General features: G+C 43.0%; 2 protein-coding genes across 2 annotated transcripts; one reads left to right on the forward strand and one right to left on the reverse strand.

Annotated features, from left to right (window-relative positions):
* The first annotated feature begins 5,986 nt into the window (after positions 1-5,986).
* On the forward strand, positions 5,987-8,428 carry LOC116316201 (5-beta-cholestane-3-alpha,7-alpha-diol 12-alpha-hydroxylase-like). The gene has a single exon (XM_039602113.1). The coding sequence runs from the start codon at positions 5,998-6,000 to the stop codon at positions 7,561-7,563; it is 1,566 nt and encodes a 521-aa protein (XP_039458047.1). The 5' UTR covers positions 5,987-5,997; the 3' UTR covers positions 7,564-8,428.
* Positions 8,429-10,896: 2,468 nt separating this feature from the next.
* Positions 10,897-15,924, reverse strand: LOC116316225 (7-alpha-hydroxycholest-4-en-3-one 12-alpha-hydroxylase-like). Its single transcript, XM_039602112.1, has 2 exons — positions 15,873-15,924; positions 10,897-13,038 (listed from the first exon to the last, which is right to left on the reverse strand). The coding sequence occupies exon 2, from the start codon at positions 12,933-12,935 to the stop codon at positions 11,370-11,372; it is 1,566 nt and encodes a 521-aa protein (XP_039458046.1). The 5' UTR covers positions 12,936-13,038; positions 15,873-15,924; the 3' UTR covers positions 10,897-11,369.

Below are 15,924 nucleotides of genomic sequence, written 5' to 3' on the forward strand. Positions count from 1 at the left end.
CTATTGCATATGCATCTGGTACACTAGCTGCACAATGGCTCAGAGGAAAGCACTCATTAAAGTGGTCATTAACACCGCTCAAAGGATCACTGGCTGCCCTCTCCCTACGCTGGAAGAGCTACACAATACCCGCTGTCTTAGCTCAAAACATAAAGGATACCTCACACCCTGGTCACTCCCTGTTTGAACTGTTGCCCTCGGGTAGACAGATCACTCTCTCCAACAGGTTAATGATCAGGAGGAGCGGTGGAATCGGCATCCCCCTGGAACAAATCACATATCAAAACAAAAAGCATGCAATAACCCCACAAAAATAAAACACTACATGCTAATAAAAGATCAAAAAATAAAACACAGCACTACATGCAAGGAAATAAAAACACCAAGTTAAACTTGTCCATTCCACCCTGTGACACACTAACCAGGTTCTATCCATGAACATTAAAAAAAAAAAAAAAAAAACAACCATTGTGTTGTATTGCTAGTGGTACATGAGTGGATCTACCTTATCAAGGATCAAAACAATTTCTGTTTTTTTCCTTCCTCCTTTCATCTACCAGTACTACAGTGTTTCTTGCCTCGCTTCCCTGTGGATTACTGCAACATTTGTTATAGAATGTGGCATAGTGGAATAATTGAGAGGACATCATACTAAACATTGGCTTAGGATTTCCATCCATCCATCCATCCATCCTCATCCGCTTTATCCGAAGTCGGGTCGCGGGGGCAGCAGCCTAAGCAGAGAAGCCCAGACCTCCCTCTCCCCAGCCACCTCCTCCAGCTCATCCGGGGAACACCAAAGGCGTTCCCAGGCCAGCCGAGAGATATAATCTCTCCAGCGCGTCCTGGGTCTGCCCGGGGCCTCCTCCCGGTGGGACATGCCCGAACACCTCACCCAGGAGGCGCCCAGGGGCATCCTTGTCAGATGCCGAACCACCTCAACTGGCTCCTTTCGATGTGGAGGAGCAGCGGCTCTACTCTGAGCCCCTCCCGGATGGCCGAACTTCTCACCCTATCTCTAAGGGAGAGGCCAGCCACCCTTCGGAGGAAGCTCATTTCTGCCGCTTGTACCCGCGATCTCGTTCTTTCGGTCACTACCCACAGCTCGTGGCCATAGGTGAGGGTCGGGACGTAGATCGACCGGTAAATTGAGAGCTTCGCTTTTACACTCAGCTCCCTCTTCACCACGACGGACCGGTGCAGCGTCCGCATCACTGCAGCCGCAGCACCAATCCGTCTGTCGATCTCCGGCTCCCTTCTCCCATCACTCGCGAACAAGACCCGAGATACTTGAACTCCTCCACTTGGGGCAGGAACTCATCCCCGACCGGAGTGGGCACTCCACCCTTTTCCGGCTGAGAACCATGGCCTCAGATTTGGAGGTGCTGATCCTCATTCCCGCTGCTTCACACTCGGCTGCGAACCGTTCCAGTGCGAGCTGGAGGCCCCCACCGATGAAGCCATCAGAACCACATCATCCGCAAAAAGCAGAGATGAGATTCTGAGGCCACCAAGTGAAAGCCCTCCGCCACTTGGCTGCGCCTAGAAATCCTGTCCATAAAATTATGAACAGAATCGGTGACAAAGGGCAGCCCTGGCGGAGCCCATCACCCACCGGAAACAAGTCCGACTTATTGCCGGCAATGCGAACCAAACTCTTGCAACGGTTGTATAGGGATCGAATGGCCCGTAACAGTGGGCCAGACACCCCATACTCCCGCAACACCTCCCACAGGACACCCGAGGGACACGGTCGAATGCCTTCTCCAAGTCCACAAAACACATGTAGACTGGTTGGGCAAACTCCCATGCACCCTCAAGTATCCTCGAGAGGATAAAGAGCTGGTCCAGTGTTCGCGACCAGGACGAAAACCGCATTGTTCCTCCTGTATCCGAGGTTCGACTAACGGACGAACTCTCCTTTCCAGCACCCTGGCATAGACTTTCCGGGGAGGCTGAGGGTGTGATCCCCTATAGTTGGAACACACCCTCCGGTCTCCCTTCTTAAAGATGGGGACCACCACCCGGTCTGCCAGTCCAGGGTACTGCCCCTGATCTCCACGCAACATTGTAGAGGCGTGTCAACCAGGACAGCCCTACAACGTCCAGAGCCTTCAGGAACTCGGGCGGACCTCATCAACACCAGGGCTCTGCCACCGAGGAGTTGTTTAACTGCCTCAGTGACCTCGACCCCAGAAATTGGCGGGTCATTCCCTCATCCCCAGACTCTGCTTCCTCCTCGGAAGAGGCGTGTCAGTGGGATTAAGGAGGTCCTCAGTATTCCTTCCACCGTCTGACAATTTTTTCTCAGTCGGCGTCAGCAGCGCACCGCCAGCACTATACACAGTGCAGGTAGAGCACCGCTTTCCCCTCCTGAGACGCCTGACGGTTTGCCAGAATCTCTTCGAGGCAGTCCGAAAGTCTTTTTCCATGGCCTCTCCGAACTCCTCCCACACCCGAGTTTTTGCTTCAGCCACTGCCTGAGCCGCATTCCGCTTGGCCTGTCGATACCTGTCAGCTGCCTCTGGAGTCCCACAGGCTAACCAAGCCCGATGGGACTCCTTCTTCAGCCTGGTGGCTCCCTTCACCTCTGGTGTCCACCATTTGGTTGGGGATTACCACCACGGCAGGCACCAACCACCTTGCGGCCGCAGCTCAATGCAGCAGCCCGGCAATGGAGACGCTGAACATGGTCCATTCGGACTCAATGTCCCCAGTCTCCCTCGGAATGTTGTTGAAGCTCTGCCGGAGGTGTGCGTTGAAGATCTCGCGGACTGGGGCCTCTGCTAGACGTCCCCAGCACACCCTCACTACGGCGTTTAGGTGCACCGGGTCTGTCCAGCGTCCTCCCCGCCACCTGATCCAACTCACCACCAGGTGGTGATCAGTTGACAGCTCAGCCCCTCTCTTTACCCGAGTGTCCAGAACATATGGTCGCAGGTCTGGTGATACGATTACAAAATCGATCATCGACCTGCGGCCTAGAGCATCCTGGTGCCACGTGCACTTATGGACACTCTTATGTTTGAACAAGGTGTTCGTTATGGCCAAACTGTGATTTGCACAGAAGTCCAATAACAAAACACCACTCGGGTTCAGATCAGGGAGGCCGTTCCTCCCAATCACGCCCCTCCAGGTCTCGCTGTCGTTACCCACGTGAGCATTGAAGTCTCCCAGTAGGACAACAGAGTCTCCAGGTGGGGCACCTTCCAGCACCCCCCCCAGGGACTCTAAGAAGGCTGGGTACTCTGAACTGCCACTCGGCGCATAAGCGCAGATGACAGTCAGGACCCGTTCCCTGACCCTGAGGCTTAGGATTTCAAATATTGCATGTGTAACGCAAAGTTATTTAAGGGCTAGTGTTATTGTAATGGGTAAGTTTACTGACTGACGCGCAGAAGAAATAGTTCTTTATGGAGCCTAGATGGTGTGAATGATGAGACCAACGACTGGAGTATTTTGTACCAAAAATATATTGAATAAATGGGGAAAGGGGAAATGGACCAAAATAATCAATACAACACACAACATAAATAAATGCCCACAATCAAATAATTGTGTAATAAATAATAAATCAATTGCTGTGATTTTTCTGTGCAAGAGTCCTTTTGTTAAGAGTCCTTTACGGTCCTTTTCTTTTTAAAGTTCACTTTTTAAGGTATTCCTCCTTAGGGTCCAGTTTCATACAATGGGGAAAAATATGTCCGTAATCCATAGACGGCAAAGCGGGGGAAAAAAAAAAACAAAACAAAGAATGGTCCTACCAGCTCGCCACTTCAATATGAAGAAGATCAATTTAAAGGGGGGAAAAAAAAAAACCTGACCTGTAGGCCAGAAAAATATCCATTAGTAAATCAAAATCAATTCAGTTTACCGGTAAACAAATACATTTTTCTGCAAGTCTATGTAACAATGCAAATCATCATCATCATCAGTCACAAATGTACAACAGTTAAATTAGTAATCATCTTGGCTACGTAGCTTAATCTATATATTCTAGTAGCGTTCGCTACAAACAAATACAAAAATAACAATAAAGGAAAACAACTGTCTAACAGACAGCATAGCCGAATTCAAGGCAACACATAAAGTGCAATTAAATGATTATTGTTGTTTCAAAGTAAGCCCATTAAAGTGCTTAAGGAAATAAAGGTGTTCAAAAACAGCGGTTTTTGAACCGGAGTTCTGCTCGCGGTGGGAACGCCGCCGAACAAGGTCATTTTCTAAATCGCGAAAATGATCGACTGGTTACTGACAACTAAAAGATTGTTATCGGTAGCTGTTAAGGACACTTACCGCTGAGGTGATACAATTTTATAGACGAATTTAGGGGAGAAAACGCTTCGTTTTCCAACGCCGTTCTTAACGCCATAAGCATACAGCCACAGCAGGAGTCGAACCCGGAAGTATCCCTCCACAGCCGGTTTTCATAGTTGCCGCGACGTGCAAGGAGCAAATCAGGAGAGGGACCTCAAATCAGCTGACGTGGGTCATGTGACTGAGTAGTTGATATGGGTTACACATGCTTTTTTAATTTATTTTTATGTGTGAGATGAAGGGCCTGGCCATGTGAGAGTATTCAGTTTAATTCAATTCAGTTTTATTTATATAGCTCCAAATCACATCAACAGTTGCCTCAAGGCAATTTGTAAAGTAGAGATTTCACTCTAGTCCCGCTGCCAGCTATTTGGAGTTGAGTACTGGAAGTAACTGACTGGTGTGGGTTTGGATACCTTCTTTATAATGGGGAAAGGAAGGAGGAAATCTCTGTGTGGAAGGACAGGAACAAAGGGGGCTGGAGAACACAGGAGAAACTGGGAAAGCTGGTTTGAATTAGAGACCATAGTTGGAGAAATTCACACCTTTAATTAGTTTTGTAATCTGGCCTGGCTGGTTCTGTTTTTTAAAATAATCTAGTTTTATTTCTATGGAGGACCCATTTTAATCAGGGCTTATGTTGAGTTTTTAACAAAGGACTGGACACTAACAGTAGGAACCTGTATGCTATGGAAGTCTGAGAAGAAAAAACCCTCCTGTGCACTTAGGAGATGGACAACGTCCTAATTGCAAAACCATGAAAGCACCTACTGTAAGACCTGGAGAAGAGTTTCATTCCCAGGATCTAATGTGGAAATTCACTCCCCACTAACACAAAGCCTATTAAGTTTCTTAGAAAGACGCAAGTTTGCAGATACACCATACTCCTCGTCTGTCTTCACACTCATATGAACTTGAGTGACATCCTATTCTTGATCCATAGGGTTTAATATTAATTTAACTCCCCTGTGAAGGCTTGCCACATTGTTTAGGAATGTGTTTAGGGAATTTTTTGATCATTCTTGCAGAAACGTTCCTTTCACTGGTTTCATGTCAACAACATGCATGCCATTGACCCCTCAAAACTTTTTTTTTCTTACTTATGATTAACTAGAGTGATATTTGTTGCCAGTGTCCACTCATTGCTCCTCAGTCTCTTCATACCTGCTGTCATAGAGCTGTTAACATAAACATAATATCACTGCAGGCTACAGCATGTTCTTCTGGATTTCGAAAGAGGGGAATCTCTAGGACAATTGGAAAATCATGTCCTCAATTGATACTTAAGTGCATTACTATTTTTTCTGGACTATTTACTAAACAATTCCCAGCAAAATACACACTCTATGGTGTCCTTCGTCGCTTTCTGCTTTTGTTTGTATTCTCTTCCTGTTGCCAATAAAAATACACTCTGAGTTTCAGTCTGTCGTCACTGTGTGCATTTGGGTGCACGCTCTCTCCACTCCATGCATCTGCCACTGAAGGCGTGACAAGTTGACATAACCATCACACGTTGTTCTAGTAAATTATAACTAAGAAGTAAACAGGTTTTAACACTGTTTACTTGAGGACAGAGTTTTTTTCTGGACTATTTAGTGAACAATTCCCAGAAACCCATCCTGCGTGCTGTGGGAGGAGCAAAGGTCTGCTTATTATAGCAGGCCTGAAACCTTCCTTCAGATGAATCTGTGCTGGTTAACTGAATCAGTCATGGAGCTGCTGCTGCCGATCCTTCTTGGCTTCCTTGCTTGTCTGGTCGGAGGGCTGTACCTTCTCAGAGTGTTCAGACAGCGGCGACCAGGAGAACCCCCCCTTGATAAAGGGCTCATTCCTTGGTTGGGTCATGTCTTAGAGTTTCGCAGGAACACCTTGAAGTTCCTAGAGAGAATGGAGAAGAAGCACGGTGATATATTTACAGTACAGCTGGGAGGGTTTTATATTACATTTCTCCAGGACCCTTTTTCATTTGGGGGATTCGTTAAGGAGAGTCGGGAGAAACTGGACGCTCGAAAGGTTGCTCTGCATCTGGCGCACAGAGTGTTTGGATATAAAGCTGTTGAAGGGGAGCGTAGGATTCTCCGCATTTCCAGCAACAAGCATCTGAAGGGGGAAGGTCTGCAAGAAGTCACCCAAGCTTTTATGAGTAATTTACAAAACATGATGTTGCACAACATTGGATCAGCTGCAGAGGACAGGACCTGGAAAGAAGATGGACTGTTCAGGTACAGCTACAATGTTGTTTTCAGAGCTGGATATTTGGCCTTGTTTGGCAATGTGCCACCCAAGTCTGAACAAAGTGAGGAGAAAGCCAAAGAGAAAGACAGAGCTGAATCAGAAGCTTTGTTTCATGAGTTTCGTAAATATGACCAGCTCTTCCCCAGACTGGCGTATGGGGTCCTCCCACCGATGGAAAAGTTGGCTGCAGAGAGGTTGAAGACATACTTCTGGGATGTTCTGTCAATCCTGAAAATGAAAACCAAGGACAATATCAGTGGCTGGGTGTGGGACATACAGCAGGGTAAAGAGGAGATGGGTATCGATATGTCAATGATAAACAGATACATGTTAGTGCTTCTTTGGGCCTCTCAGAGCAACATAGGGCCTTCTTCATTCTGGCTGCTCCTCTTCCTCATGAAACACCCAGAAGCCATGAAAGCAGTGAAGGAAGAGGTGGATAAAGTTCTGAAAGAATCTGGACAGGAGGTCCGGCCTGGTGGTCCTATGGTCAACTTGACCCCTGAAATGCTGTTGAAAACACCGATCCTGGACAGTGCTGTCGAAGAGAACCTCCGACTCACTGCTGCACCCCTCCTCACCCGGGCAGTGATAAAGGACATGACCTTCAAGATGGCTGATGGGCGTGAATATTTACTTCGCAAGGGTGACAGAATTGCAATCTTTCCTTTCAGTTCTGTCCACCATGACCCAGAGATCCATCCTGAGCCGCACTCATTCAAATATGACCGCTTCCTGAATCCAGACGGGACCAAGAAAACTGATTTTTACAAAGCGGGAAAGAAGGTAAAATATTACACCATGCCCTGGGGATCCGGGGTCTCCATGTGCCCTGGCCGTTTCTTTGCCACCAGTGAGCTGAAACAGTTTGTTTTCCTCATGTTGGTCTATTTTGAACTTGAGCTGATGAATCCTGATGAGAAGATTCCTGAAACTGACGTCAGTCGATACGGTTTTGGAACAATGCAACCTGTCAGAGATGTCCAGTTCAGATACAGACTCAGATATTAAGCCAATCAGATAAAAAGAAAACTCTTATCTTCAAACACCTTTTTTTGTATAATTCTTTTGATGATACATGGAGACTTATAAAATGAAGCATGGGAACACATGTATTGCAGATTTTCTGGTACATTTTCCATATGCAAATTAAGTAGAATTTTTCTAAAAATCAGTGCCAGCCATTCATCTCCTTCGGCTTATCCAGTCCAGGATTGCAGTGGGATTGGAGCCTTTTCCAACTGCTATAGGGCAAGAGGCTGGATACACAATGGAGAGAAAACAGATTTGTTTTTTTGTTCTTAAAATTTCTGATTTTTTAATTTTTTGTGATTCTGCTTCTGCACACTTTGTTACTCTGTGAATAAATGAGGCTTTAATTGGAATAAGTCTACATGTGTATTACATTTGTACTGGTCTCATTACATATGTACATCCGTTCATCTACTCTGGTTTGTTGAGGTTAGCAGAGAGTTTCATATGGAGTTCTCTGGTGGGAAGCCTCCAGAACTGACCTCAGCACACTTGTTATTCATAGTATATTTGGTTTTCTTTTATTTGATTGGTTATATTTGTTATTTCTAGGGTTTTGTATCTTCTTCAGTTTTACCCATTGCCATGTAGAAACACATCTATCTGCAAGCCACATGGTCTGTTTTGTCATTTGCATTATCTGTAACTGAACTAACTCCTCCCAGGTGCCAGCTTCTTTATTTTGATAGTGCAGCAGTCAAAAGTATATAGAAAAGAGGGGAGTGAGAACAGGGAAAGACACACAGCAAAGGGCCACCATTGAGCTGTATAGAATACGGTCACCTGCTAAGCCAGTGGGGTTTAATCTTGGAATTCAAAACAATAAAGTCATGACCCAAACATTTTTTATCCCTTGTGCAGAAAATGACCTGAGTCAAAACTTGTTTTCTTAATAGAATGAACTAGAACAACAGCTGATGTCAATGTCCAACTCATTCGTCCTCATTCTCCTGATACCTGCAGTCTGAGTTGTATGTTTTGAGAGAGGGGAGACAAAAAAAACCCAGATTGAATGCATATGCAATTACAAGGAGAGCATCACAAAAACAAGTTAAAAAGGGTCACATATAACCAGGCTGAACAACAACAACCCAAATTCATCAAGAATCTAATATGGAATCGCATCATACTATATCACTGTCATCAGGTGGGGACAATGCAAAGCAAATGTAGCCTATGTTTCACCTGATGGGTTAAAATGTTGCTGTCGATCTGTGACTGTAGACATTAAAAAGTCCATAGGAAAGATGGTAGCTGACTAAACAAGTGCACACACGCATACACATACAGTGACATTTTATACCTTCTCCAGAACACTGTATATAGTATGGCCAAATGTTTGGATCATGGTGCTGATCCAGAATCCTTCCCTTATTATTTATTCCTAGTGCTATAAAAATAAAGTAATAAGAATAAAAAAATTAAGTAATAATTATAAAATAATGTATTTATGATGATTCAATTTGTACAATATTTAAACCGTAGAGATACAATAATTTTACTGCTGAAAAATCATCATTTTGTTATATTTGAAATATAAATCTAATATAATCTGTATTTTCCTTAAAATACAGTGTGTGTGTGTGCGTGTGTGTGTATGTGTGTTTTTGAATATCGTAATTATAATAAGAGCTACTAACCTCTGACACCCTTATCCAGTTAGCTAGTGGCTAATGACTACCACTACTTCTGTAGTTAATAAAAGGACAGGTAATGTTTTGTCGCCCTGTCACTCAGTGTATATACAACAATGCTCATTTGTTTCATTTCATCAGTTGCCACAAGAGAACTTAACCACGTGTACATAACAAACTAATACTCCTGTGGGCTATAGACTATAGTGTACTCTGTACACCCTACTTCCTGGTTTTTGTTGCATCAGTCGTCTCCCAGTTAATTTTTGTGTTTCTTCTACAGCTCCGCACTGCCCAGGTGGCAAAAAATGCACCAAGCTTGTTCCCGGCTCGTAACCAACGCACTCTGCCATCAAGGGTGACCATTGGTTAATGGTCATCATATGACTTATGTAAGCCAGATCCTTTCTGCGGAGTTGTAATTAATAGTTTAATGTTATTGTTGAGGGCCACAGGCAGGACTCTACACGCACATTAAAAAAAAAATGGCTCAAGAAAAGGGCACCCATCAGGAAAGGGGCAGATGCTCAAGCCCCTGCTGGCCCCCCTGCACGTGTCTGGTAGATAGTAGAGACAGTCTGCTGAAGTTCAAAAATGATTGACTGGCTTTGCATGTTTTTACATATTTGATAAAGATTTCATTTTATTTTCTTTTGCACTGTGTTATTAAAAATGTCTTAACTGTTTTCATTAGTGGTGAGATTGAACTTTCCTGATGAGAGCACCAAAGGGATCGAGTAAAACATGTGAAAGGTAAAAATCGATGTGGTGCAACATCAGGTCAAGGTCACGGCGTTCAGGGAGAATTGCACTCTCTGAGTGTTTTTGTTTGTTTTCCTAAATGAACCTTACAAAAGATGGTTCACAGCATCGGTCATAGACCAAAGAACACTAAAGGCAAAGAGAAGCAAAAACATGTCTGGCTTACTCCAATTAGACTGAGAAACTGTCATGTTTGGCCTAAAAGAGCATCACTGAGCTGAACCACAGAAGACAGACTCTTTGTTTTTTTCTCCCACGCTGTCCTAGAGATTATCTATGTGCGTGTGTTTTATGGTTGTAAAAAAAAACCCTGATTTGCATTTGAAATGAGACTTGCCCTGTGTGAATGACCTTGAAATCATTTCTGATCATAATTAATTTGTGTTTGAATGACAAAATCCTTACTATAATCTTCTAAGTTATTAATCAGGCAAATGCATTTATTCTTATTGTTTATCTGCAATTTCAGCAAAATTCACAAAAGTATTTTTGTAAGTTGGGTTTCATCACAAAAGTGGTGAGCCAGCCATTCTGTGAACGGAATTTTTAAACCTGTAAAGCATGAACAATAAAATAACTGCCAAAAGTTTCTATTTTTACTTTTATTTTTAAACTGGTGTATATATATAAAATCCTGACATTCATTTTAAAATAAATTAAATATTAAATCGCGTATATTAGTTTTCATTTGTATCATTTTTCTAAGATTCTGTGTTTTTGTACAATTTATTGTTTATTTTAAAAACATTGGGAATGTGGGAATCTGCTGCCATCTATTGGATTTTGTTGTGGGGAACAAGTAAAAGAATCCATGTCACTGAGTTGACTGAAGTCAGCCTATACCTTTGTTTTGGTTTGTTTTGGTTTTTTAAGTTTTAAAACATGCTCACATAAAACCCCAAAATCTGACATTTACAAAAAAAAAATTTATTTTGGAAAAAACAAAAAGCAAAACCTTGTAATGTACATAGAAAATTGAACTAAAAACTGAAACTGACAACCATATACATGAACCGTCTCAATTTATAAGTGTACATGTCACATCAATTACGGAAAAATAATTATACGAAAAAAGAACATTCACAATAATAATTAATAACCAATAATCATAATTGTTGTTATCTTAAACAATGCCCATCAATATCCTTTCTAACTGGATTTAATCTAATTGCTGATCTGCAAATTACTTAAAGAAGAAGAGTTATGATCAGAATGTGTTCAATAAACATGTCTAGAATATCAGTGCAATTCCACATTGAATCATTACAGTTGACCAACACGTCAAAAACTTCACATTTAAATCTGCTTCCATAATTTCCATAATGTGCTCATCAAACCATCTTGATCCAAAGAAAAAGAAAATCACAGTTTTGTTTTTATCTGATTGGCTTAATATCTGAGTCTAAATCTGAACTGGACATCTCTGACAGGTTGCATCGTTCCAAAGCCGTATCGACTGAGGTCAATTTCAGGTATCTTCACATCCGGATTCTTCAGCTCAAACTCAAAATAGACCAACATGAGGAAAACAAACTGTTTCAGCTCATTGGTGGCAAAGAAACGGCCAGGGCACATGGAGACCCCGGATCCCCAGGGCATGGTGTAATATTTTACCTTCTTCCCCGCTTTGTAAAAATCAGTTTTCTTGGTCCCGTCTGGATTCAGGAAGCGGTCATATTTGAATGAGTGCGGCTCAGGATGGATCTCTGGGTCATGGTGGACAGAACTGAAAGGAAAGATTGCAATTCTGTCACCCTTGCGAAGTAAATATTCACGCCCATCAGCCATCTTGAAGGTCATTTCCTTTATCACTGCCCTGGTGAGGAGGGGTGCAGCAGTGAGTCGGAGGGTCTCTTCGACAGCACTGTCCAGGATCGGTGTTTTCAACAGCATTTCACGGGTCAGGTTGACCATAGGACCACCAGGCCGGACCTCCTGTCCAGATTCTTTCAGAACTTTATCCACCTCTTCCTTCACTGCTTTCATGGCTTCTGGGTGTTTCATGAGGAAGAGGAGCAGCCAGAATGAAGAAGGCCCTGTGTTGCCCTGAGAGGCCCAAAGAAGCACAAACATGTATCTGTTTATCATTGACATATCGATACCCATCTCCTCTTTACCCTGCTGTATGTCCCACACCCAGCCACTGATATTGTCCTTGGTTTTCATTTTCAGGATTGACAGAACATCCCAGAAGTATGTCTTCAACCTCTCTGCAGCCAACTTTTCCATCGGTGGAAGGACCCCATACGCCAGTCTGGGGAAGAGCTGGTCATATTTACGAAACTCATGAAACAAAGCTTCTGATTCAGCTCTGTCTTTCTCTTTGGCTTTCTCCTCACTTTGTTCAGACTTGGGTGGCACATTGCCAAACAAGGCCAAATATCCAGCTCTGAAAACAACATTGTAGCTGTACCTGAACAGTCCATCTTCTTTCCAGGTCCTGTCCTCTGCAGCTGATCCAATGTTGTGCAACATCATGTTCTGTAAATTACTCATAAAAGACTGGGTCAGTTCTTGCAGACCTTCCCCCTTCAGATGCTTGTTGCTGGAATTGTGGAGAATACTGTGCTCCCCTTCAACAGTTTTGTATCCAAACACTCTGTACACCAGATGCAGAGCAAACTTTCGAAAGTCCAGTTTGTCCCGACTCTCCTTAACAAAGCCCCCAAATGAAAAAGGGTCCTGGACAAATGTAATATAAAACCCTCCCAGCTGTACTGTAAATATATCACCGTGCTTCTTCTCCATTCTCTCTAGGAACTTCAAGGTGTTCCTGCGAAACTCTAAGACATGACCCAACCAAGGAATGAGCCCTTTATCAAGGGGGGGTTCTCCTGGTCGCCGCTGTCTGAACACTCCGAGAAGGTACAGCCCTCCGACCAGACAAGCAAGGAAGCCAAGAAGGATCGGCAGCAGCAGCTCCATGACTGATTCAGTTAACCAGCACAGATTCATCTGAAGGAAAGTTTCAGGTCTGCTATAATGAGCAGACCTTTGCTCCTCCCCTCTGACAAGCCCAATGGGTTTCACATTTCCTGGAAGTGATCACTAAATAGTCCTGGAGAAAAAAGAAAAGGTGTCCTGAATACAAGCAACAGTTCACCTTATGTTCAATCAACAATTCACTTTTGGAAGAATAATTTTCATCTTAATTGTTTATAATTACCGTTATGCAATACGATAATATTCAAACATCGTTAAAATCAAGATTAAAAACCCGTGCATGGCCTATGAAGTCAGTGCCAAATTTCTCTGTAACTGAAACAGTTAATATCTGGCCTGAAGCAAAATTCCAATCTCACCCGTTTGTTCCCAGACAAAAGGTCTGACACATCGAGGCCAGCTGATTTTCATTACAGACTGAAATCTAACCCACCGAAAGAAAAGAAAAACTGCAGATTTCTCAAGGCAAGCAAAACATGCCAATACCCAGAAACTGTTTTGGCCAAAAGGGAAACTATTGAGCTGAAACATGTAGGAAGGACACGCTTTTACAGACTTTCCTGGAGATTATATATGTTCGAGTTTTATGGTTGCGATAACTAGAAAGCATTTGAAAGCTCGCATGCATTGTGTGACTGACCCTTAAAAATATTACCGATCATAAATAACTAGAGATTGTCTTTGAACGTTAAACTCTATTAATTTAATTGCACGCTGATCTACTGAACTCAGTGGGAATGTGGCGCCATCTACTGGATTTTTGTTTTAATGGCGAACAATAAAAAGAATCAGCATAATTGAGTGCTTGACTTTTTTTCAGGTTGCCATTTATTTTATTTTATTTTTTTAAAGGATAACTACGGAGCCCCGCAAGGGACATGGGAGAAAAAAAAATTAAGATGAACTTTTGCAAGATCTCGCAAAAGTTCCTTGCGGGGCTCCGTAGAAAACAGTACAGGTGTTAATCTAAACATTAACACAAGTGACAATGTGGCTTAGAAGCAGGGTATGCTGCTATATCAACGTTATAATGTAGCATATATGAACTGTATGTGAACTACATTAACACAGCTGTGCCCATTTCTGTGTCACACTGTTTAAACGAAATAAATTTTATTAAAATAGTCAAAAGAATAGAATATTATAGGGATGCTTAGCCTAATATGTGCTAATTTATGTGTACTTTGATAGTTCGTATATCACAAAGATATAAAAATGATATAAGTGAATGATATCAGTTTCCCAGAGGTGCAGATAGTTACAGGTTAAATCTCAGCCACCGTCCCCAAATGGCTGAGGATAGCCTTAACAACACAAAAACTTTAGGTCTGGCAGCCATCTGCTTTTTTAAGGTCAGTATAGAATCCTGATAGCTGTAAATTCCAATGGAAATATATAAATTCTTACATATGGTGAATTTTGCATGTAAATTTTAAATTCATTTATTAATTCTAGGGATGGCCATTGATAAAGCCCTTTTCAGAAGAAATTCCCAAAGCGCAAAACTCTCAAAATTTGCAAATTAATGCTGAGCTTTCCTTGCAGTTTTCCACTTGATTATTAGGAAATATCGATTTTCAGATGAGACACCCTGATGAATGTATATTTGGTGCTCTGATATGTGTGTAAAAAAGCACTCATGTGATATTGGTTGCAAAGGAGGAATAGTTGATATACTGGACACAGGACGTTAAATATGGAGCTGCCAAGCAGAAGGAAAAGAAACAGACCACAGAGAGATTCATGGATGTAGTGATAAAGGACATGCAGATGGTTGGTGTGACAGAAGAGGGTAAGATGAAGGCAGATGATCCACAGTGGCCACCCCCAAAGGGATCACTAAAAGAAAAAAAAGAAGAAGAGAAATCTAAAAGTAGTTGGAGGTTTGTACCTTTGGGATTTCAAATCCATAAATAGGTCTTCCTCTGCACTATCCCATGAACTTAGTTATGCCTAGCTTGCTTCATAATTCCCTGCTGGTCTTATGTTCTGGACTGTCTCATCTTTGCAGGGCCTGAAGCTTGGGTTTTGTCTGCTCTATGGATCAGATATGTAGCCTCCGTGCTACTCACCAGGCTACCCATTTCTAACCACTGGGAGGATTTCTTGATGTCACCCACTTCAGCTATTGAGTCTCACAGAGGTGGAGATATTCATTAGTTACAGGATCTGATAAGAAACCCTTAAGTTAAATTAAGCAAAGGGTCCCCTTGTGGTTGAGAACGGCCTTAGCGACACGAGAAATTTAATTCTGGCATTTGTCTCATTTATTAGAGCTAATATAAACAACTATGTCACCCACTTCCACTACGTGCCAGTGATATATCCCAGAGACTTGGTTTTCCACTATATTTTTTATTCCTTCCCATCATCATCTGTCATCCCTCTGATGAACTCCTTGTTTCATCCTCCACTGTGGATCCCACCCTTGCTAATCCTTACCCTGTCTCTTTTTTATTGCAACAATGTATAGTCTCAGGGTGCTGGACTAGAGCTGGGCGATATATCGAGTTTTTTTTTTATACGAGATATAAGATGTGACAATATCCTTTATATCGATATAGTCTATGTTACGTTATAATTATAGTTGTGGAGCCGCAAGTTTGCCTCTCTTTCGTCCACTTTTGTCTTTACGCAACGTTACTCGACCTCACCTCTCCTTCACTGAACACAGCAGGCAGCGACAAGATGGACACGGCAAATCTCCGTTAATGAGTTACTGCGCATCGCCCCGTGCGTGGGGCTGGACGGCGTCAACGTGTTAACGAGCTAACCACGCTAACGAGCTAACCATGCTAACGCCATGCACGGCCTGAAATCCTTTCATTTTCTCAAAAGTTGACTGCGTGCCTTTTGTATGAATTCTGGTTGTGCTTGATGACCGCGAACCGATTTTATGTGATACACAGCGCTCAGCAATCTGTCAAAAAATGTTTTAGTTCGACTTACGGAGCTGATGGATTGTCGGACCATTACGGCTACCGAGGAGCCTCGCGGAGTG

The sequence above is a fragment of the Oreochromis aureus genome, linkage group 18 (assembly GCF_013358895.1).
Source record: "Oreochromis aureus strain Israel breed Guangdong linkage group 18, ZZ_aureus, whole genome shotgun sequence".
Classification (NCBI taxonomy): Eukaryota; Metazoa; Chordata; class Actinopteri; order Cichliformes; family Cichlidae; genus Oreochromis; species Oreochromis aureus.

What these genes read in the sequence shown, in the direction of transcription:
- LOC116316201 (XM_039602113.1), top strand. Translation starts at nt 5,998, where the DNA reads ATGAATCTGTGCTGGTTAACTGAATCAGTCATGGAGCTGCTGCTGCCG.
- LOC116316225 (XM_039602112.1), bottom strand. Translation starts at nt 12,935, where the DNA reads ATGAATCTGTGCTGGTTAACTGAATCAGTCATGGAGCTGCTGCTGCCG.